The sequence below is a fragment of the Bombus vosnesenskii genome, unplaced genomic scaffold (genome assembly GCF_011952255.1).
Source record: "Bombus vosnesenskii isolate JDL3184/JDL3185 unplaced genomic scaffold, Bvos_JDL3184-5_v1.1 scf7180000015210, whole genome shotgun sequence".
Lineage (NCBI taxonomy): Eukaryota > Metazoa > Arthropoda > Insecta > Hymenoptera > Apidae > Bombus > Bombus vosnesenskii.
The window spans coordinates 32047-57067 of NW_022883887.1; the positions used below are offsets into that span (position 1 = coordinate 32047).

At 39.9% G+C, this 25021-nt stretch overlaps 2 protein-coding genes across 4 annotated transcripts in view; one reads left to right on the forward strand and one right to left on the reverse strand.

Annotated features, from left to right (window-relative positions):
- Positions 1 to 2606: 2606 nt before the first annotated feature.
- Positions 2607 to 4463, forward strand: LOC117241054. The gene has a single exon (XM_033507042.1). It carries the CDS (start codon positions 2607 to 2609, stop codon positions 4461 to 4463), a length of 1857 nt encoding a protein of 618 aa, XP_033362933.1.
- Positions 4464 to 8227: 3764 nt separating this feature from the next.
- The window catches only part of LOC117241050 (GDP-D-glucose phosphorylase 1-like), a 39687-nt gene continuing 22893 nt past the window's right edge, over positions 8228 to 25021 (reverse strand). Inside the window, exons 4-5 of one of the 3 annotated variants that reach the window (XM_033507032.1) lie at positions 14565 to 14880; positions 8228 to 8955 (exon numbers count right to left, since the gene is read on the reverse strand). In XM_033507032.1, the coding sequence (XP_033362923.1) occupies positions 14650 to 14880 (231 nt within the window). In that variant the 3' untranslated portion in view covers positions 8228 to 8955; positions 14565 to 14649. Of the gene's footprint in view, positions 8956 to 14564; positions 14881 to 22520; positions 22665 to 25021 lie in introns of those variants that run through there. The other 2 variants (XM_033507035.1, XM_033507033.1) reach the window with 2 other exon arrangements.

Genomic DNA, 25021 nt, shown 5'->3' on the forward strand with positions numbered 1-25021 from the left:
TTTCGGTAAACTTAATTTTACGAATTTCGCATTTTCTAGTTCAGGCTTAAATATTACGTCACGGCTTAATATTACATTTTTTTACTGTTGGCACGTACACTCGATACCCTCGTCCGTCATCTAAATAGCCTACCAAATATCCTTTGTTAGCCTTTTTGTCAAGTTTTGTCCTTTTCTCCGCAGGTATGTGAGCAAAGCACTCAGTACCGAAAACCCTAAACTTTTCTAAATTCGGCGGTTTCCCGTACCACAGTTCATATGGTGTTTTCTTATCTTATCTTGTCGGCCCCGTCTTATTTATGACATGTACTGCTGTGTTCATGGCTTCGGCCCATAAGAACAGCGGTAGATTTGGTTTCGAATATAACATCGACCGTCCTGCCTCTACTATTGTTCTATTTTCCCTTTCTACGACACCATTCTGTTCAGGAGTGTATGGGACGTTAATCGTGTGCCTAATTCCCTGACTTCTTAAAAATTCTTTGACTTCTTTATTTTGGAATTCTTTCCTTCCATCACTATGAATTTCTTTAATTTTATCCTTAAATTGATTTTCAACTTCTAGGCAAAAGGTTTTTAGTTTTTCAATTACTTCTGACTTACGTCGTAAGAAGTAAATCTTTGTGAATTTTGAAAAATCATCTTTAAATGTCAGAAAATACAGTTTCTTGCCTAATGACTCGACTTCCATAGGTCCACATACATCCCTATAAATAATTTCGCGAGGTTTAGTCGCCCGATTGATTTTCTCGTGAAAACTCGATCTATGCTGTTTCCCGTACGCGCAACCTTCACAGAAAAAGTTATTATCCTCTACAACTTTCATATTTGAATTCTTTAAGAATTCTTTAACATGTCTGATGTTCTGATGACATAGCCGTTCGTGCCATAACTGCAATGTGTCCGCGTTTGACTCCGCTCTATTGCTAAAATTACAAACTGACGGTATGATAACTCGCATATCTACTTTATACAAATTTCCGATAACAGAACCTCTTGCTATTATTTTCTGATTTTGTAAAAATATGCAATTGGTCCCTTCCTTTGAAATACAAAAATCTATGCCCCTTCTTGCGACAGATCTAATCGAAAACAGATTTCTTTTCATACCTGGTACGTATAGAACATCGTTCATTGTACATGTTACCCATTTGCCGTCCACAAAAGTCTCTACTCTGATTTTTCCTTTGCCGCACGCATCCATGAACGTACCATCGCCGATCTCTACCTTCACCGTGTTATCGAATTCTTCGAAAACGCTGAACCATTCCCGTCGTCCTGTCATGTGATCCGTAGCTCCTGAGTCGATTATCCAAACATCAGGGTTTGCCGTTTGTATCGCTGAGGTACTTCCTAATAGACCAATTCCGCTGTGATCCCGATTTTGGTTTCTAGGTTCCTGGTTGTCTCTACTATTGCTTCTTTTGTTATTTTTAAAACAGTTTTTGCTGGTGTGACCTTTCCTTTTGCATATAAAGCATCTAAAGCAATCCTTCTTTAGATGGCCAACTTTTCCACAGTTAAAGCAACTTGGTCCTTGTTTCTCGTATTCACGTTTACTTGACTGCTTCTGCTGTTCCCTTTTATAATTATTACCTTTTGTTACCAGTGCCACCGATGTTTCCTGGTTGTCTTTCTTCCATCTAATTTCTTCCGTCAAGCCTGTCTAAGGTCTTCTTTTCTTCTTCCACGGAATCCCACGCACTGTGAAAATGATCGAATTTGTTTGGTAACACCGATAAAATGCGTGTTATCAGCATTTTCTCGCCAATTTCACTCCCAAGGGCTTTCATGTTCGCCGCTATGAGTTCCAACTTTGATAGGTTGTAAGAGACATTTTCAGATTCTTCCCATTTAAAATCGAAGAACTGCTTCTGGACCATATTTAAATTCTCATCCGACTTCATGTCATATACTGTATTCAGCTTTTTCCACATTTCATGTGCTGTCGTGCAACATAAAAGAAGATCCAACGGTTTCTTTCCTACTGAGGTCACGATTAATTTTCTCGCTAATCGATCTGCTTTCAAAAATCTTCCACGAGCGATTTCTTTCTCCGCGCTGTTACCTGGATGACACAAATTCCCTTCACACACGTTGATCAGGTCGTCATCTTCCTCCAAAACTGTACGCATAACAAAACGCCACTGGAGCCAATTTTCTTCGCCGCGTAACATCTCGACCTTCGCACTTGCTGATTCCATTTTAGCACTATCCCTTATTTTACCAAGCACAACACTTTAACAATTTATTCACTTCACGTTGCTACCTTGCAATTTACAGCCCTGGGCCCATAACCTGTTGAGGTTATTCGGTGTGTAAACAGAGAAAACACGTGGATAAATTATAAGGTAGAAAAATATATTTAAATAAAAGTGTAATAAGTAAAATACAATTTGAGCTGGTCCAGATCCGCACGCTGGCTGTGTTACCTAATAACTGAAAAACCCCGAAGCCAACGTCGCCTGTCTACTGTTTATGGCCTGACTTCGTCGCAGTCTTTTGTCTACACGCTGTCGATGGCTTCAGTGCTTGAGAAAACTAAAAAAGACCAGATGTAGAGTTTTCTTAGAAGTGGTAACCACTTCAACAGGGAGGACAACAGGATGGAAACGGCGGAGGAATCTCCGAGGAGGGTGACAAGACGCTCGCTAAGAGCCGCGGACAGGCCGGAGGGCGTCTTTCTCACACCAGCGAGGCTGGACGATGGCACATCACCAATGGCAGGAGGATCACGGGCGCGAGCGAGGTCCGACGACGAGGATCCGACCGCCTCGATCACCTCGCGCTCGGCTTCGGCGGCATCCAGGGGGAAGAAGAGGAGAATAACAGCCACAACCCCGGAGGTGTCCGAAGAATTAGAGGCGGAGATGAGGACGAGCTCCCCGGCAGACATCAGCGCGGGCCTGACGATGCACGTGTCCGAAATAATGCACGTCGCGACGACGTCCTCGAACCTCAAGGGGACCTACATTAGATCCCTGAAGAACTCGGCGAGTTACATCACCGCCGCCTGGAACACGGAATCCTCGAGGAGGACGAGACCAGCGCGAGGCACCGACGACGTAGACACAAGGCTGTCCGTGCTGGAAAAGGAGAACGCAGCCCTCCGCCAGGAACTAAGGAGACTGGCTGCTAGAGTCCACGAATGCCCGCGATGCGCCAACGCGACGCCCGAATACGACCGTCCTCCACGAGAAGATGGAAACGATAGGACACGCCTAGACGCCCCAGAAAGAGTAGTCCGAGAACTGGGACCCTCCATTCTTAGGACCATAGAGGAACAATTCGGGGACACGCGATGGCAACACCCCCCCGAAGCACGACCGAGCAAGGACCACTCCGTCGATCCCCGCGCCGCCCAACCGACGTCGCTCCCAAGGGAACAGGAGGATGGGGGCTGGGAACTGGCGAAAGCAAAAAAGGAAAGAAGGAGAAGGAGGAAGGCGAACGGGACAAGGACAACCGTCGCCGCCGAAGGAGAGGCGGCAAGAAGAGGACCGACCGCGCCACCACCGACGCGGGCACGGCAGCAGCAGCCCCAGCTCGGCAGGACGGCAGGCACACCGAAACAGAGTGCCCCCGCAACGCAGAAAGGACCACTGAACACACCCAAGGTGACCACGCCCCCTCGCGCACCGCGAACATCCGCGGTGACCCTGATGCTGAACGAGAGGGCGAGGATGTCGTACGCCGAGGTCCTGGAAGCGGCCAGAACAAGGATCCCGCTTTCGGAACTCGGAATGGAACGTCTAGAAATGAAAAAGGCGATGACGGGGGCCATCATAATCAAAGTCCCTGGAGACAAGGACAGAGGAAAGGCGACGCGTCTGACCGAGGCGCTGGACCCGACGGCGGTGAGAATCGCCACTCCTACCAGGATGGCGGAGCTACGAGTGACCGGGATAGACATCTCGGTCAAGAGGGAGGAGCTGCAGAAAGCACTGGCCTCGGCGGCAGGATGCGGCAGCGCGGAGGTACAGGTGGGCGAGATCGGCGCCACCAGAGGCGGCCTCGGATCGGCATGGGTCAAGTGTCCGGCAGCAGGAGCCCGCAAGCTGGCCCAGGCGGAGAGGATAGCCCTGGGCTGGTCAACGGCGAGGATAAGGGCCATACCGAAGCGGCCGTTGCAGTGCTTCAGGTGCCTGGAACTGGGACACGTACGCGCCACTTGTGTATACAGCGAAGACCGAGGGCACCTGTGCTACTGGTGCGGCGGAAACGGACACCGCGCCAGAGACTGTCCCGCCCCCACTCCCAAGTGCCCCCTGTGCGAGTCGCTCGGGGCGCCCGCGAACCACAGGATGGGCGGAGAGGCATGCACCCCACCGAAAGTCAAGAGAAAGCGACCGATCCGCCAACCAGCAGCAGCAGCAGCAGCAGGCGCGGAAGGGACACCAGGAAGCGCCGCCGAACCAACAGCGGCGGACGGCCGGGAGGAGGCCATGGAGGTGACCACATAATTCAAGCGCCTCCTGCAATGCAACCTCGGTAGGTCGAGAAGGGCGCAAGATCTGCTCCTTCAGACCATCCGGGAGAACGAGGTCGCCCTGGCGGCGGTGGCCGAACCACATCGCATTCCCGACTCGCCCAACTGGGTCGGGGACCTGGACGGATCCGCAGGGATAACGTGGACGGCAGCCCCGGGCGTCCTGCTGGACCGTGGCAGCGGCTTCGTCGCGGTCGAGTGGCAGGTAGCAGCGGTGGTGGCGGTATACGTCTCCCCAAACATCGATCTGGCCGCGTACGGGGACTTCCTGGATCGAGTCGGCGAGTGCATCGGAAGATGCCTCCCCCGCCAAGTACTCGTCCTCGGGGACTTCAACGCCCACTCGACGCAATGGGGAAATCCCAGGACCAACCCTCGAGGAAGGATGCTCACCGATTGGGCAGCGGGTCTGGGGCTCCTGCTGGCAAACAGGGGCTCGGCGAGCACCTGCGTGGCGTGGAGAGGATCCTCGGTAGTGGATATCACGTGGGCCACCCCGGAGCTACTCAGGCGAATCCACGATTGGAGGGTGGCCGAGGGGGTGGAAACGCTATCCGATCACCTCTACATACTGATGGAGGTGGCCCTGGGAGCCGAAGACGACGCCGGAAGACAACGACGACCGGGAGAAAACCGCCGCCGCCCGCCACCGCGATGGCGTTTCAAGGAAAGGGACAAGGAGATGCTACGGGCGGCCACGATCGTATCCGCCTGGAGCTGGGACGCCCGACGGACAACCGGGCAGGAAGGCATCGACGAGGAGGCGGAGGAGCTCCGAAGATACATGACCGCGGCGTGCGACGCCTCGATGCCACGCTCCGTCCCGGGGGGTGGACGCGACCAGGGAACGTACTGGTGGACTCCGGAGATCGCGGAGATGCGAGAGAACTGCGTTCGGGCCCGCAGAAGATTCCTAAGGGCCCGCCGTCGCAGGCTGACGCGCGACGAGGAACAGATCTCCAGCTGCTACGAAGAGTACAGAGAGGCGAGACGCACTCTTCAGCGGGAGATCAAAACCGCGAAAGCTCGGTGTTGGACGGAACTGATCGAGGAGGTCGAATCCGACCCGTGGGGACGGCCAATAAAGCATTCTGGAAAATAAAAAAACTATTCTACTCCAAACATCTCGACAGCAAAGTAAAAATTCTATGCTATCAAGCACTAATCAGACCGATCATAACCTACGGCTGCCCAATCTGGTACAACATATCAGCCTCCCAAATGGAAAAAATTCGCATATTCGAAAGAAAATGCATCAGGGCTTGCTTGAGTACTTACAGATTCCAAAATGAGAAATGAGATTAACACTCACGAGCGACATCAGGACGACGGATCAATTACGAAGCGAAATGAGACCTTTCTTTTACGAGGAGAAGCCGATGTCTCCGTCAGGTAAGCCACCATTGAGCCACGAAAATAAATGAAGCGGGTCACCAGCCTTTCGGAGCAAGTGCCGCCACTATCCTACAGGCAAACTTCTCACAATGCGGTTTAACACAAAAACTGGACATGTAACACACTTCACCGACGCAGAAGCAGGAATCAACCTATTGAAAATGACAAAGTAGACTCTCAAACCTTCAAAGCCGATGAACCTCGAATGTTCTCCATGGTACAATACAAATACCCCACTAACGAATTTATTAGATCTAAAATGTTTGCAAAGAACATAAATTTTTTATAGTACCGGAAGACTTTCCCCTAATGGAAGATGGAATAATAGGACTACCTTGTTTAGAGAAGTACCAATATGAAATTTCCAACGATAGATTAAAACTTGATAATAAGATTTTATACTTTCAGAAACCAGAAACGATACAACCAGGCGAAAAGAGAATTCGAACCATCTACCTAGAAGGCAAACCAACGCGAGTATGCTTCTTCAATTCTGATGAGACAAATCATGAAATTTCTAATGACATTGATAACAGTAAAGGATTAGATCAAATTGCTAAACTTAAAACCATAGTGAGAACAAATCATATTAAACGCGAACTCCGCGAACCCATAGAGAAAATATTAATACATTACATTGACGCATTCAATTTAGAAACAGACCTATTACGATGTACTAATCTAACAAAACATACAATCACATTAAAACAAGACAAAATCATAAACACCAAACTATACAGACTCCCAGAGTGCCACAAAAACGAAATCTACGAAAAAAAAACGAAAAGTAAATAAAAACATTATAGAAGAATCAGACTCTCCGTTCAATTCACCAGTATGGGTTGTTCCCAAGAAATTAGATGCATCAGGAAAACAGAAGTGGAGAATAGTTATTGACTTCAGAAAACTAAACGAACTGACTGACCAAGACGCCTATGCATTACCCGACATAGAAAATATATTAAGCCAACTAGGAAATTAGGATTACAAAACTGTATCAATAACCTGAAACAACTCGCAAAACACTTGAAAACGTTAATACACACCCGAAGCAAATGAGGTTTACTCAACATCATAGGTTCCGTATCGAAACGTCTATTCGGAACTCTCGACGATGACGATCTTACACTCATAAACCAAAACATGGACAAACTATTCGATGACAACAATAAAATCAAGACTGCAATAGCTAATCAAACAGCACTTATTAGAAAAATTGTAAACTCGGAAAACCTAAACCACCTAGAGAAATCATATAACGATGTATTAAAACAACAACAGCAGGCAAATATCGATAGATTTATGCTTAAAATGATTATGAAACTCGACACCGCGATGCAAACTTTAAACTTTCAGTTAGACGAGATACTTAACGTCATAATATTAGGCAACACGGAATAATTAGCCCACAAATACTCGACCCCGATGAATTTATAGAAAACTACACCAAAGCGATAGACAACCAGATGTGTAACACCGCTATCTCTGCCAAAACCGAACAGTTTCAGTTTATACTCGACATCAGTGATATTAAAATCATAGTATCTTTAGTCTCTAACACGGAATGGAATATATTACAGGTATATTGGGTGCTAACCACGCTCCAGATATTAGGGTACATAGCATCAGGCATGCTAGATATATACGGATAAAACAAGATAGGAGTATTCAAATGTATACCGAATAGTTTATGTATCAATTTATTTTGCTGCAGAAATGAAACCGTAATCAACAGCCATAATGGGACATCCCCACCAGCACCAAGCTCTCCGGTCGCAACATCCGACATCTATATCCCGACCAACTCATACTACCTCGAAGAAGAACAGGAATCAGCTGTGATTTTCAAGCCACGCCGAGTCCGATTCCACGAAAGTCTTCTGAAGAAAACTTGAGGGAGCAAGTTCAATCTAAGAAGGGGGGAATGTCACAGATGAAATCCGACTAAACAAAACGATAGGATAGCGAAATTCCAAGCGCCTTAGCATGAGTGACTACCGGGGTAGCATCCGGTCACTCTACCCGTTCTCAGAAATATATGATCGAAGCCTTTTCCCACTCCTACGAATAAAAGAATTTAAATACACCCCCTAAAATCATCCAAGTCAGTCTTGAACAGTCACGCCTAGAGCTCGGAAGTGTATTGTAAACCAGAAAAAAATAAAGTTCCTTTTTTTCTTAAGTTTCTTTCTATTTTACGTGACAACCACCATGGCATTCAACGTGTTAATATAAACATACATTTTATTATTGTTTTTTACAGTCTACAGCATATTACTTAATTTGTTATATTATTTGTTATTAAATAGGTTTTGGAGTTTGATATTTATTGATTCACACAGATTCAGCTTTTACGTTCTGTATTTCACCACCATGTACAGCCATATAAACACACCAGATACACTCAGATGATTAACACGTGGCGGACGCCAAAACAAAAGAGCGTCGTTAGAAGTCGTACCAACTTTGTATGTAGGAACTGGTAATCACACCAACCTAATATTTTCTTCAACATTATTATAGTAATAGTTGTTTATACTAATGAAAAAATGTACACAGTAAAGTTGTAATATTACATCAATTTTGTTTTAATTTGCCTATACCAGAACACGAGTGGTCTGAATTGACACCGTGCGAATCGCGGTTGCTACGTTCAATAGGAATGTTATGTTACTATGCCAGAGATCACGAATGTACATCCATATACATGTATATGTATATGTATATGAATGTGCATCTCTCAAACGGCGAAATTGGATTTGGAAACAATTTCTCTTTGCTAATTTAAAGATAACCGAATATAGTTCGCAAATATAAAATGGTTTAAGCATAATGTTACTGGGGACACGATTTTAGCTCCGCGTTGTTTTCTCCATTTCCAAATTTATATGCTTTTGCTTAGTTATAGATTTCGAAAGTATTACACTGTCTGTTTTTGTACTGCAGCTGCATTTATTGGGACTCTACTAACGCTTTAATTTCAGCAGCGACGGAAGAGAAAGTTTCTTCAGTTGCCTCTCGCAAAGCGCGTGTTACATATTCCTCCGTAACGTTCTCGTATGCCTCTTTGGCTGTAACATACATAAAGAGAAATGATAATTATTTATCCTGGTTTAAAGTTACAAAGAGATATTCCAATTAATAACCAATATTCAATTAATAAACATGTCTAATCATCCATTTGCACATTAATAACAAAAGCGTCAAAAATAAACAAATACGGCGCTTTATTTTTTCATGCGATAATTATGTAATTAATGATATAGACAGTTTGCTATTTCGTCATACTGAATATTAAAAAAGTTAAACAATACTTTTACAGATAATTACAAACCTTCGTATTTCTAATGGGGATAAAATGTATCGATATCATCATACGTTATAACCCAATTATTCTCTCATAAACTAGTATAAAAGTTCCATCGTAATCTACAGAACGTTTATGTTTCAAAGAAAAATGTAAAGTAAGTGATTATTGTCTGACTGTTTATTAACGCACATTAGAACCATAAATGTGGCGAATCAAATTTTTCAGCAATCAAATAACAGCAAATTATTCTTCCACTTGTGAAATATACCGCTGTGCAGTAATAACTAACTATAATTACTACATTCACTTACTATGTAAATTAAGAACTAATATTACATCGTGTTTTTTGACATTGATCTTGACAGTGATCTGTTGATTTCGTGATTTCCTGTTCTTCCACGTGACAACGGCAGCAATACCACGAGCAAAAGTCTTAACATCAGAAGAAGAAGCAAAAATTGCAGCATATCACGATGTTGACTTAACTATCGGAGAGATCTCTACAAAAATTAATAAGTCCACTGCATCTATTTACAATTCCCTGGAAATGCCGAAGAAGTACGGTAAAAACCACTATACTGGTGACAATACTAAATTAACAAGAGAAGATCGTTTACGAATATTCAAAGAAATTGTTATTGGGAATTTTGGACTTTCCGGTGATCGCACAACGTGCCTAAAAAATATTGTGGCAAAATAGAAGATTAAAGTAGACCAAAAAATCATTGAAACCACCTTTTGAGCAGGAGCATAAAAGAGTAAGAATGGAATTCGTTCAAAATCACATGTCATAGCGTGAGAAGTGAAAAGATATTACATTTTCTGATGAAAAAAAATTTAATTTAGTCAGTCCAGGCAGATTTAAACATTATTGACACTCTTTGGTTAAATTTCGGTGAAGGAAGTTCGATGGTGTGGATTACATTCAGTTATTTCTAAAAAGCACCAATTTGTATGATCTCTATAAGAATAAATTCAGAACAATACATAGAGTTAGTAGATGATTGTTTGATTACGATCCTTTAAGAAAGTCACGAAGAAAATGTTATCTTTCAACATTCGACAAAAGGATTGGAGACTAAAGTGGTATTCACGCTGCCCGGACTTCGAAAAGCTTAGTCGGAATGCTATCAAGAGCCGTATATAAGAGAGGCAAACAATATAATAATGTTACTATATTACAATATTTAAAAAATTAATTTGTAATATGGACTATCGAATATTGGAAATGATTAAGCGTACTAGTGGAAGTACATGTCATTAATATCATAATTTTTATGTTCTTTGTAATGATTTGGTACATTGTACTTTGCACATTACGTATTGCATATGCGTTATTTTGTTTTTATTCTTTTTGTCCTGGTTTGCGGTATATAATAGGTAAGAAAATGACAGCGTAGGACAATGATTGTAGCGCTTTTCCGATGATTTCATATGTAGTTCCTTAATATTTTCATTAAAAAACGACACTACAAAAAATGTTTCCTACATCTGGCTCATCTCCCGAAATCACTTGAATTTCGTGAAAGTAATTCTCATATCATCGCAGATCGAGAAAATATTTACGTGGCCTGTTTTAGGTGAAGCACCTTGTATATTGGGAATTACATCAGAAATATTGTTTAACAACCGTTTAAGCCTAGCTCGTTTTCAGAAAGTCTGGTGACTGGCTAAAATAAAACCGCTTTTGAAGAAGAATAAGGATCAATCGGACCCAGTTAGTTATAGGTCCGTATCACTTTTTCCTAATATTAGCAAAATTTTTGAAAAAATCGTAAACAGAAATGTTATCAATTTTTGTCATAATAATGGTCTTATGTCAAACAAATAGTGAGAATTTCGTAACCACCACTCCTAAGAGGTCACCACCACTTCTAAGAAAACTCTACATTTGGTCTAACATAACTGAAAATAACACCCAGCCTCGAGTTTAGCTCCGATCATACACCCATAATAATTACATACAGAAACAAACCAATACTTTACAACAATCCAGAGACACTACGCAACAAAACCACCAAATGGCAAACTTTTAAAGAAATAATCGAGAGCAAAACCAACTGCAACATCCCATTGAAAACACCCGAACACATCGAACAGGCAGTAACAGCACTCACAGAAACTATACAAGAAGCAGCATGGACGACTACTATATCTGAACCAACCAACAGACAAACGAAAATAATTCCACCAGACATACTTGAACAATTTAGAGAAAAAAGAAAAGCAAAAGCAAAATGGCAAAAACATAGAACACGAGAAAACAAAATACACTTAGACAGACTTGCAAAGGAAATAAAAAAACAAAATAAAAGTGCACAACAATAACGAATTCATAAAATTCATAGAGTCACTCTCTGCACACGAGAACTCCAACTACTCCCTGTGGGAAGTCACGAAAAAAATAAAGAAACCAACAAAACTAGTCCCACTAATCAGAAAAGCAGACAACACATGGGCAAAAAGCAGCGAAGATCAAGCTGAAGAATTTTCCAACCACCTTTACAACACATTTACACCACACAATATCAACAACAGCAACCATAATAGTCATACGGACGAGGATGCGCAAACCACTAGTACCTCAACTGACAAACACTACACCATACCCAAAACAATAGCACAAAAAATTAGAAACATAATCGAGAAAACAAAAAATAATAAAGCACCAGGAATCGACCTAATCAATGGCAAAATCTTGAAAAACCGTCCGCCAAAAGCGATAAGACAAATAGTTAACGTAATACTAAGAACTTATGTGCTTTCCTAAAATTTGGAAACTGGCACAGATCATAGTGTTTCCTAAACCAGGCAAAGACCCACATCAAACTACATCATACAGACCAATATCACTACTTCCTGTGTTTTCTAAAATACTAGAGAAAATAATATACGATCGCATAAAACCAATAATAGAAAAGGAAAAATTAATACCGGATCACCAATTCGGATTCAGAAACAAATACTCCACTATAGAGCAAATGCACAGACTGGTCAACGAAATAATACTAGCACTAGAAAACAAGAAATACTGTACAGCCGTCTTTATGGACATAGAGAAAGCATTCGACAAAATAAACCACAATAGCCTTCTACAAACAATCAGGAAACAATTCCCGGAGCAAATATACCAATTAATAAAATCTTACTTAAGTAGCAGAACCTTCGTAATAAAAATCAAGGACTCTGAAGTACTCCGAAGTCAAAGACATCAAGGCAGGTGTTCCGCGAGGAAGCGTTTTAGGACCAATACTATACACGCTATACACGGCCAACATATCAACAACTACCAATAGCAAAATACTGACATTCGCGGACGACACAGCTGTACTAGTCAGGCACACTAACCCAGAAACAGCAGTCAAATTACTACAAGAACATATCACAAAAATAGAAAAGTGGCTGCAAGTTAAACAAATTAAAGCAAACCCCGAAAAATGCAACCACGTTACATTCACACTGCGAAAACAGATACCACCAAACATTATACTGAACGGCACGCACATAATACAAACAAGGCAAGTCAAATTGCTAGGACTCCACCTAGAAACACAACTCGCATGAAAACAGCATACTAAATCAATAACAGACAGAATACAGACAACAAGGACACAAATGCATTGGCTAACAAGTCGAAAATCGAAATTAAGCATGGAAAATAAATTAAAAATATACAAAACGATCATAAAACCAATCTGGACGTACGGAATACCACTATGGGGAGACAGCAGCAATGAGCCATATAAACAAAATAGAGACAGTACAAGCTAAAATTCTTAGAACAATAGTAAACACCCCATTGTACCTTAGAAACGAGGATATATAGAAGGACCTGGGAATACCAACGGTCATAGAGGAAATTAGCAGACACGCAGGAAAATATAAAGAAAGAATAGGAACACACCCAAACCGGCTAGCTGTGGAAACAATCAACGCCTCAAACATGGATAGAAGACTGAAAAGGAAACACCCAACAGACCTCACAAAGGACACAACCTAACCAACACGAAATGGTATCCCACCGGGGGCAGTCACCCACATGATAATCTAACAGCTAAAAAACTCTACCAAATGTCCAAACTGGACAAATTGTGAATGTAAACAATTAAATAAAAAAAAGGAAAGAAAAAAAAATTTGGTCTTTTTAGTTTTCTCAAGCACTGAAGCTGAAATGTAGTTGTTGTCCGTGATATTTATAGCGCTGGCTGTAGATGTCGCTGCTGAGGTACTGCTACTTTTCTTCTAATTTAGATGCGTGGAAGAAAAATAGGACACGGGCGCTGGGATTCGAACCCGGGTCCCGAACTTTCGTAATCTAAGGCGCTAACCACTGCCCTACCGTGGTCCGGTTGTAGTTACTGTCGAGTGACGGTATTTGTTGTCGAGTGCCGCCACAAAGCCATAGACAAAAGACTGCGACGAAGTCAGACCATAAACAGTAGACAGGCGACGTTGGCTTCGGGATTTTTAGTTATTGGGTAACACAGCTAGCGTGCGGATCTGGACCAACTCAAATTGTATTCTTACTTATAATTACACTTCTGCATTAAAATATATTTTCTACCTTACAATTCATCCACGAGTTTCTTTGTTTATACATCAAATAACCTCAACAATAATGAACATTTTTTACAGCCCATCGATACTAACGCGCAATACGCTGCCATGGACACACAGCTATGGATTGAGTTCATTGTACCGATCATTTTTTGCGAATATCTCGGAAACTAAGCGATTACGTATTTAGGAAAAATCGGAGGTGAAGTAGCTTTTTTGCAGTTTGACAATTCAGTCTTTTCTTTGAGGTATATTATAATTTACGACCGACCTATTTCAATATTGCCACGTGAATGTTTCAAGTGAAATTTCCATAGGAAATGAATTTCTACCACATTTTCGAGATTTTCTACAACTGCGGAACATCAGCGTGTGAGCAGCACATTTCCTCTGACAGCGGTCTCCTGTAATGGTTGCAGTCCTGCAACTGGATCCGCATACAGGTAGCTGTGGTCACAACGGAATAACTATAGCGCGTTATTTGTACGTACCTCAACTTTGTGCTTATGAAAACCGTACCTGGTAAGGCTTCGCGCCAGGTACAGATACGTGAAGAAAATAATAACGTATTTGCTATCGTAATCTAAAATCTCCGAAAAGTTTTCTATCTTATTCGGGATACCATTTTGTTAATTTATTTTCATCTCGACACAAGTTATAGATTAACTTAGGTATCATTTTTAAAAAATTATAGATTGTGGCTACTAAGTATAAAATATAATATGAATGAACAATAATTTTTTATGAATATACTAGGAAACTGATAAGAATATGATTAGGAATATATACGTATATATAGTAACAATTACTCACATTTCATTGACAAGTGTCCAAAAAGTTCGCAAGCTGCCAGATTAAACGCATGAATATCTTTTGCACCTTGAGTAGATTTTCTGGCCTAAATATAAATTCTTACGTCTCTGTACTCCTCTTTATTTTCTTTAATATTTGATTTACCTCTCGTAATATATATATTGTGTGCTATTTGTTTATTTTGCAAATAGTCTATTATCAAAAATGCCCAATCAACAAAGTCATCCATATTCTGCACATTGGAATACTTTATACAAAATCCTTTTGCTGGGTAGTTTCTTAATATTTGTATAGGCCCTGCATGTTCTTCAAGATCCTGAAAAATAGTACTAGTGTAGATAATAATGTTATACAATAACAAATATCAGTGTTAACGAAGCTATATTGAAAAGAAAATTACAAAAGTTGCAATAAGTAAGCAAAGAATTTAGCCTTTTATCCATCAGTAACATATGATAATTGTTATTTAGATTTTCCGGCATCTATTTGAAGAAGGTTTAATATCTGATGGACATTACAATTAGTTACACTAACACGTGACGTTATATATCAATAACGTAACGATATATCAATTGTTAATCATCTTCACCATTAAAATGTAATTAAGAAAAGTGAAAGATAAAATGATTGTTTTATATTGTTCTCGTTAATGATATTAATTAGATTAAGTTGCATTTTTTTGTTAATACTATCAACATATGTCAAGAAATATACTGGATGAGTAGTAAAAATGATTGTAGTAAGAAAGTTTAAAAGAAGATTGTAACGAAACAAATTATGAAATAGTATTGTTAAAATTATTACAATTGAAAATCAGTTTACTTTCTGAGAGATTTTCCTAATTACATGTTAGCATGTTTCTATACATCCAAAATAAATATTTGAGCAGATGACTATCTTCTTGTACACCATTTACAATAGGAGGTGCAGCTACAAATTTCTTTTACTTGGGATGATAAATTTGGTCCCACAAATAATTTTTATATCATTAATAACCATATATTTATTACATATTTTCTATTTTTCACAGAGAATGTTACAAATAACGAGTTAGAAGCTTTTAAACAATTTGTACATTTTTAGCTCAGCATTTGTACATTTTAGACTCAGCTCCCTTATCGCGATAGTCAAACAAACGTAGTAAAGCTGTTGTCAAACTTTAACTAAAGTCTTATTTAAACCAAAGTCTTCCGTTGCTGAAGAATCATGATATTATTTCAACATCTCTTGTATTTTCTCTCCTGGTATAACCAGCAACCACGAAGAAGTCAGCCGATTTCCGTTTTCAAAATATTAGAACCAAACTTCCAGAATTTCAAGTCTACCAATAATATTTCAGCGACGCGGAAGACTGGCGAAAGTAACAATTTGACTTTAAATTACGCAAAAGCTATTATATTTGCAACAAAAACTTTCATACCACAAACTTACATAGCTACATGACATTATCGAGTGACAGCAATTTCGCTTTATGAGAAATAATATCCAAGCTATTAACCCCTTAACCTACGATTTACGTTCGAGAATTTTGGACCGAAAACGTAAACAAGCTATTACATATTACATTATATATTATATTTGGCCCGATCATCATACATCATACCACTGCCCGTTTACATTTGACCCGATTATCGTACTACGAGCTATGCCCGCAGTTGTAGGTTAAGGGGTTAATAAAACGATAGAAATCGAAGAGAATGTTACAATCGTCCTATACCCCGCGGCGTACTTTTTACTTGCTTTGCTGAAATTATACGAATTATTGTATACAAGGCAATAATACTCCTTATTTTCTTCATGATTACGTTATTCATTTGTATTCTTCCTCTTGATGTTTTTGATGCGAAGTCTCAAATAACTGGCGATCAGTCAGGTTGAAACTGATCGCTTGATATCACAAACCGTGAACGATATTAACGCTCAAGGTGGAGGTAAATTAAAGATATCGAGTAGTAGTACGTTTAGTTGATTTATTTGCACTCTGTACATGAAGAGAAGCTAGCAAGTTAAGATGCAGAGTAATGTTGTGTTTAGTTGATTTATTTCCAGTGTTTAGTATACACGGAAAGAGTCACTAGCAAGTTAAGATGTTGACCGATTGAAGATTGAAAAATTATCATCCTTCGGTGATGATGGTGCTGTCGCTGAGGAAAATTAGTGATAGTTGTATCTAACGCACGGAACCAGCGGATTCGTTGATGGTCCAGATCGCAAAGAGTTAATAGCCACGCATCCATAAGCCAACACAGTTCACATTGTGATAAACTTTCTGGCCTATACCTTCCCCCCTTCAAACTGCTCGCGAATCCGTGAGTGACAAAGACTAACCTGCGTCACGTACATGCTCATGCTTGACCAATCTTCATAGTTCAGCTTTCATAGTTATTGTTGAGAATTGCGGATCGTAATCGCCGAAATAAATATGTAGTAACGTTTACATTACACGTAGAGATGATAATAAAATAGTTTTGTATTTATTTAATGTGTGATTTACATGATATTCATAGATAACCATTGCACGCGTTTCAGTACTCTTCAAGTCTCACTCTTTACTATGCGTACGAAACAGTGACATTCGTCTGTTCTACGCTGCGCACGCATATACTCACACATATACTCATACACATACTTATATCATACTCATATACATATGTCGGAGATGAAAGAACACCGGAGCCTTTGGAATTTTGGATAATCCCGCAACATTGTAACCTAGAGTCTACTATAGCTGTAATTGAACAATTGTAGTTATTCAATCCGATTGTAATTGTTCGAGAGTTGTGATAGTGAGCTTGGGCTCGAGGCGACAGTCAGTCGCCGAACGTAGCCGCGGTCACGGGATGAACGCTTTGCCTAGCAAAGGTATGGAGTAATTCTATAGCTCTCCTTAAAGGAAATATTCGTGGCGACACGCGACAGCAAACATTCCAACGGTTTCTGTCCCGTGGCTCGCCACACGCAGACCCTATTCTTCGAGTAAGATGATTGCCAGATGTCGATGCGTCTCCGCAGTACATGTTCGGCTAGCCCGAGGGCCCGTTATAAATCTTAAGGTTTAGTTAACTAAAGTCCTTCAAACAGACAAACAGTCTTTGTCCCAACTACGGGAAGACAGGGGAGATATATTTTTCAACGAGCGGCGTCTCCCACTAGCAACTTTCCCTCGAAGGCGGCTAGCATCTTTTTCTAACCACCGATATGGAGATTGACCAATTAGCAGCAACGTCAATTTCCCTTACATTCTGAACGAAGGCTTTTCTCGACGAATCCGATGATCTTGTGTCCTTAGACACACCCCATTATAGTTTTCCTCTGTGGCATCATCGGGACGGGAAAGGCATTCTCGATCGCGATCTCACTGATGAAAGGAGTAACCCTTTACGACCAGTGAATATCACGCATCCGACTTAGATTTTGTGAGTACGTTCATCTATCATCCCGTCGACCGCGGATTCGTTATTGAACCTAGGATCATTGTCATTAGTTTCTCGAGTGCCTAACTACCACGGTTACTTGTCCGGTTCTATAATAATCGTATTTGCACTAGTCAATGTCTTCTCTATTGCATAACGACGACGTGTAACCCAAACGAAGATTCGTTTCACGCCCCTAACCCTAATTCTAATGTAAACCCGACACATATATGTGAATCATTACTGCGCGGCTGATCCGGTGTAGCGCACAAAATTACATATTTCAATACACCTTAATTTTGTCCTACATATTCATTTCCTTTTAATTTGTTTTATTCACATAGATCGTAAATTCCCTCTTCAATTTTTATTGTAGAGCTTAAACGATAATTTTACCTTTTGAATAACTTATACTGTTTATAGACCAATCAACCCATTTTAAGAAGTAATCCGAATTGTACTTACACTTCTGTATTAAAATATATTTTCTATTTTACAATTTATCCACGCGTTCCTCTGTTCATACATCTAATAATCTCAACACTAAGTAAGTCTACTTCTACTAAATCTTTTATCGCAAATTTGTTTGACAATTTGTTTTTAACCACATCGATTTTCCTTTCATTTTTCCCCACATATCAATAAGTCATCTACGAATAGAACTAAGTATACATCATTGATCTCATACTTTACATAGAGATAAGAATCACTCTCGCTTCTTTGAAATTCTAATTTTTTCATATAATCGTCGAAACACTCATACTAAGCTCTTGAACTTCCACGCAATCCATATAATGCCTTTGATAACTTAGATACTTCCCCGCTTTTGTCGTCGTAACCCATAGATTGTTTTACAAGTATTTCCGACTTTATAGCTCCGTTTAGGAATGCTGTCTCTACATCCATTTGCATAATTATTGAACCATATTGACAGCAATAAAATAATAGTAATTTCAACGCCTGCATTTTTTTTACTGGAGAGTATAAATCTTCCAGTACTTATTTTTGTTGGAAGCCTCGAACAACTAGTCTCGCTCTCTGACGATTATCAGATTTATTCGTATATGTCCATTTCAAATATAATATTTTCTTGTGTTTTAGTTTCTCTACTAATTGTCAAGTTTTATCTTTAATTAAACAATTCATTTCTCGATCCATTGCTTCTTTCTGTGAATCGCTGCCATCTCACTTAAAGTCTCTTCATGGATTTTAGGACTATCTGCGCTAACTACATTCACGTAAATGAGATATGAGCTCGTTTGACCGTATCTTTGAGGTTTCTTTCTTTCCCGTTCTGACTGTCTCAAATCATTTCCTTTATCATCAAGTTTCCCTTCTGATTTGTTACTTAAGTTCCTGTCCTTTTTTGTTTCAACTTTTTCCGCAGAGGTCTCCGTCCGCGTGTTACCCTCGCTCCGAACCGAACCGAAAACCCAACTTTATTTATATAATCAAGAAACAATTATAAACTTCACTTTTTGATTTCAATGTATAGATCTATGCGCCTTTACTGTAGTGGCCTATAAATGTCAAAAAATATTTTGATCCATCATATCTGGTATTAGTGTGAGACCCATTTAATCCTTTCGCCACTGGAGGTTTCTCCGGCGAGGCGCTCCCGCTGAACGAGCCGCCGTGCCAAAACTGTTGATATGTTATTGTTATTTCCTTGTATATAATAACTTAAAAGTTTGTGAATTAATTCCAGGTGAAATTTTGCCATTGATATTTGTTTGTCAGTTTTTAATTCATATAAACAATGAGAGTTCCAAACACACATATCTATTAAATAATAAAAATATTTTTATACAACTTCATACTTTTTCGTTCTGAATGCATAGTGTTTATAACCATGTTTGCTTTGTCCACAGTTCCCATCAACCGACTATAATCGACAATACGCTCTGCTTTTTTAATCATTTCTTGCGTGCGATAATGACGTTTCGTGTGAACAAATTTTTCATTGTGGAAAGAACGCAACATATACACTTCCCTCTTGTCACACCATTTCATTGCTAATAAAAGACTTGAGGAGCGGAAACTCGCTTCACCCATTTTTAATTTTTTCTGGGTAATTGGGGTGCCCTTTCGCCTTTCCTTTACAGTTCTATAGGTATTAGTTCCATTTTTATATAAAAAGATAAAAAGTGCTGGGCTTATGTACCAATTATCCAGATACAATGTATGGGCTTTGCCTAAATAAGGTTTCAATAGTTACACGACTATAGTCTTTGATTCGCAGATAATTTCATTTTCGCTGCTTACAGTACTCAATGATCCACTATAAATAATAAGACCCTGTACATACCCAGATTGGGTATCACATAAAATAAAAAATTTTATCCCAAATCTGTTTTTTTTTTTTTAGAGGGAATGTATTGTTTAAACGATAACCTTCCTGTACAAAGGAGTAAATCCTCATCAAGGTACAAGTTTTCGAAAGGGTAAAATGCCTTCTGAAAACTTTGTCTGGGCGTATCGCAAATTTGCCGTATTTTATTGCTGTATTCATAACTCCTCCAAAAATTTTGCTCTTGAACAATTCATCGTTAGACCAATATTCACAATATGACACTTTTTTATTTCGTGGCATTAATAATTTGATGGCGAGAAAGCAACAAATTTCTGGAAGAGAAGTGTTTCGGGAATTTATCGCATTAGCATCTTGATCAATTCTGCTCCGATAATCGTTTGTCGTGTCAACAATGAAATTTATAAAATTTTCAGAAGAGAACAATTGAAAAAAATCTAAAACTGGTGCCGAATAACTAATTGATATTTTTATTCCCGAATGCTCACAATTAAATTTATGAATATTTGGCCGGAATAATTCGTTAGTCCATGTAATTTCTCTGGTATCTTTTCCACATTCAGTTGAAGTGTTTGAGGTATTTCGTCCGCGAGAAAGAAATGAGGCAAAACAAAATACTAACGCTACATGTCCAGAGTAAGATACTTGATGTGTAATAACTTCAATCACTCGTCGTATGTACAGTACACGGCATTTTACAAAGAGCAATTATTTCGCCCATAGTACGTCAGTGACATTTTATGCAGAGCGACTGTAGTCGCCCGTAGCAGCGAAAGGGTTAAATCGGTATGTACCAATTCTAAAATTTCGTGTGCTTTACTGCGGTTATTTTGAAAAGGCAAAATGTGCATTTTATTCTGGATGCAGGTTCCACATTTCAATTCTATTCTGTTCACAATTTTCTGGCATTCCCTCAACTAAGTTTTTCTTACATGTCGTATTTAAATAATTAAAACTATTACATGTCCCAAGATTCTGTGAAATTTATCTTTTAGTGTCATCTTTTACATTTTTTGCATGAGACTCTTGCCTTTCAATATAACTATTTATTTTGTATAAACCATGTTCTTTGAATGCAATTCCTATCAAGTTATTGTATTTGTTATAAATTTTTGACGTATTTCTTACTGAAGTAATCTTATTTTCACCCATTACTCTCGCATAGCTAATTAAGTATTTGTCTATTTCTTCTAAGTAAAATACATTGGCTATTGTGATTTTAATTTTCATTTTGTTTACTACAAAGTCAAAAGTTTTCTAACTTTTGCTCCTTTTAAAATTCGTCCGTCTCCAATTTCCACATTTTTTATTCTGCTACGGCTGATATGCACGTCCTTGTCACTTCGCTCCACTACTGGTTCCATCTTTCCACGTGTTTGTGCAAATTCTCACTATGTAACCGTATTTTCCACAGCCACGGCACTTTATGTCCTATTTTTCAACGTTAAATACACTCGACCTTTTCTTGTCACTTTCAATCTGCCCTCGCGTTTCCCACATAGTAATTTTATTTTTTAGAAATTTACAAATGCGATCACTTTTTTCAATAAGTCGATTAAATCACCGATATAACTCAATGGGTCTGGTAGCGTTTTCCGCATGTAGTCTAGCTTTTCACGCTCACTTACATTTGCACCAGCACTTTTTAACTCGTTAATCGTTTTTTCAAACTCCGTGAAAAATGAATTTGAATCTTCAAAGCCTCTCAATTTCTTTCTGTCGAGTCTATTTCTTATGTAAATCTGCAATGCTGTTGTTTCCTTCAAATACATTTCATCAAATTTTCTCATTATTCTTAAAGCAGGGTCACCAACAAATTCCAATTGTTCATTTGTTATACTACAATAGATGGAGTTCATCGCTTTTAGGTTCAATAGGCTTGCATATCTGTGTCCACTTTCTCTCGTATAGTCAGTTTATCACACTTTTTCCATTTTAAACACAATAACATCTTTTCTTCCATATCTTGTAATCACGTCCGTCGAATATTTGAAGTTTGATTTCATCCTCCTTTCACATCTTGATTCGTTTTGTATTTTCACCCCTTTTTCTCTTTTTTCACAAATAATTTTCTATAATACCCAGATTTCTTTTATTTGTTCTGCCAATAGCCTTTTTACCTTTTCAGGACTTATTTTCAAGCTTTTTAAATCAAGTTCTATGTATTCATTCCCGGTTACACGTAGTTCCATAACCTTAAATTCCGGCAACCAGGAACTTTTGTTACCATGTTGAGAATGGTGAATCTTAGTCGACGAAATAAATGTATAGGAACACACAAATTACACGTAGAAGTGATATTAAAATAGTTTGATATTTATTTAATATGTGATTTACAAGATATTCGTAGATACACATTGCACGCATCTCAGCATTCTTATTTGTCGTACCATCCTTTTTACCGCCATGCGTACGAAACAGTTGCATTCTTCTGTTTTACAAGACGCTGCGCACGCACATACCCCACACTACTCATACTCATATGTGTGTAACTGCGTCCAGAGTGTTATAACAGAGAGTCGACTTTCTCTGTTTCTTCGTTACAATACGATTGACGATAATCTTCCGATAGTGATGCAGTTGACTCTAGATCGTTTTTTCTGTTTTCTTCGTTGTTTGGTTTACTTGAGGTGGGACCTTTCCTTGGTTGGTGAATAGAAAATTTTGGGAGCAGCAAATCTCGGCTGCGTGTCCGATTCGTTAATACTTGAAACATTTATTTTCATGCGGTCACCTGATGGTTGGTTAGATGACTGAGTAAAAGTTCGTGGTCGTGGATCGGTAGTATTTCGTTTCGATACTGGCGTAGTGTTGTCAGATTAGCTCTTTGGGCGGTTGGTAACACGGTTTACTTCTCGTAACCATTGTCCTCTGTCGACTAGTAGTCGTTGGGCGAGGTTCAGGTTCCTCAGATCGCTGGCTATTACCATCTGTGCTATTTCGTATCGTAAATTGAGCAAATATGTCTTAAGTGTTTCGCATTCTTCAATATCCATAGCTACGCGTCGTTCAGTTGGCGTGTGGTTTTCGTTTTGAGCTGCTTAATTTAATTCATTGAGCTGTTGTCGGAACCTGGAGTTGAAAGATTATACGCTTTCTGCTGCTCCTTGTTTTAAATTTTTCAATTTGTTCCAGCAATTACTAATAGCGGTTAGTGTTGATACGTGTTGTCTTAAACATGATTATAAGTCTTCAAGCGAGTTGATCTTTAGATATCGTACGTTTCTTTTCCCGTCGTCGGGTATGCTTTCGATGAGTATAAGGTGTAACAATAGTTCTCCGTCACTTGCCTTGCACACTTTGTCATGGCTCTCACTTTGCCGATTGATAGGACAAAGTCTTCCACAATTACGTCGTCTCGACCCCGTAGTGTCTCAGCAATACATATGGCCTTTTCTGCTTGGACGCCTTGTTCTTCGTCGCAGTCGTTTCTTGGTCTGATTGTGACGTGACTAGTTTTACTTCGTAATCTTTGTAAAGCGTCTGATCCGTCAGTTTCGTCATCTGTTACGTTATCGATAGCGGTTTCTAAATGGGTGGTCATCTGTGACTGGTCGATTCCGGTGTCGTATTTCAGATCCATGGTTTTTGCAAGATTACTATTTCTTTAGCGCGGTTTCTATCGCTAGTTTCCTTAAATTATTTTATACTTTTAATGTTTTCATCGGTACTATTTCTAAAGCTTCTAAACTCGTGAGTTAGGCTTTGAAATTGTTCAATCAAAGTAGCAATTAGTTCGCGTTGCTTTTCGGTACTCTTGTTAGTTGGATTTATGTTGAGAGGTATGACACCTGCAGCAGAAGAAGAATCACTACCTTCAGAACGTATTTCGGCTCTACTGTTTCCATAGTGTGCCAAAACCAATTTGCCATTGTTCTTTGTTGATCCTTCTTTTGACCAAGGAGGTGACTGTGGTCCTTTGCTGTGGAATCCGTGAAGTTCCCGTTGAAGTTTCTTCTTGATGGGTTGAGTGAACCCTGGCAGGGATTGCCAATTTTGTCACGTAGGAAACACAAGAAATCACGAAATTAACAGGTCACCGGTGATCTCGCGTCGTAGTTCGAACATTTCGTAAGTAAGATAAAAAATTCGGATTTTAGAATGTGTGGACTGCGGATTCTGGGTAGGTTTATATCATAAGGTCCTGAGCTCTGTGGAAGGGCTGCCGCCGGGTGCAGATCAGTCGCTGCCTCTATGGCCGTGATTCTGCAGGACATTTAGGACACAGGACCATCCCATTACCATATTATGAGCCTGTGATTCATGCGTCTACCCCTGAGTTGCTCTGCTCGCTCGTGCCGGCTACTTGTTGACGATGGGAGTTTTCGCGTCTCCTGCTTGTATAGCCTCTGTTTTCCCTTCCTCTACCACTAGCCCGTGTTGATCCGCGCCAATAACCGTTATTGCCTCCCGCTTGGACGCCACTTTGACACTCTCACAAAATGCTCTGCTTTCCCACATTTGAAGCATCTTCCTTTTTTTGCAGCAAATGCGTTAGTTCTTCTTTCTCCATGATCAGATTTATTTTCCATTTCAGCTATTTCGATTTTATTTTTCACATACGCTACTGTTTGATCTTCTTTCTTCAAGACATTTACCAGATCTCCTATATAGTTATATGCTTCGGGTAAAATGCATGTAAATCAGCTTTCCTTTTCTTTCTACTTGTGCACCCGCATTTTTTCATACATTTACTAGCTTATCAAGCCTTATCTTTTCCACTCTATTTCTGC

Excerpts from the sequence above, each read along its gene's own strand:
- LOC117241054 (XM_033507042.1), top strand. The coding sequence starts at position 2,607 with ATGGAAACGGCGGAGGAATCTCCGAGGAGGGTGACAAGACGCTCGCTA.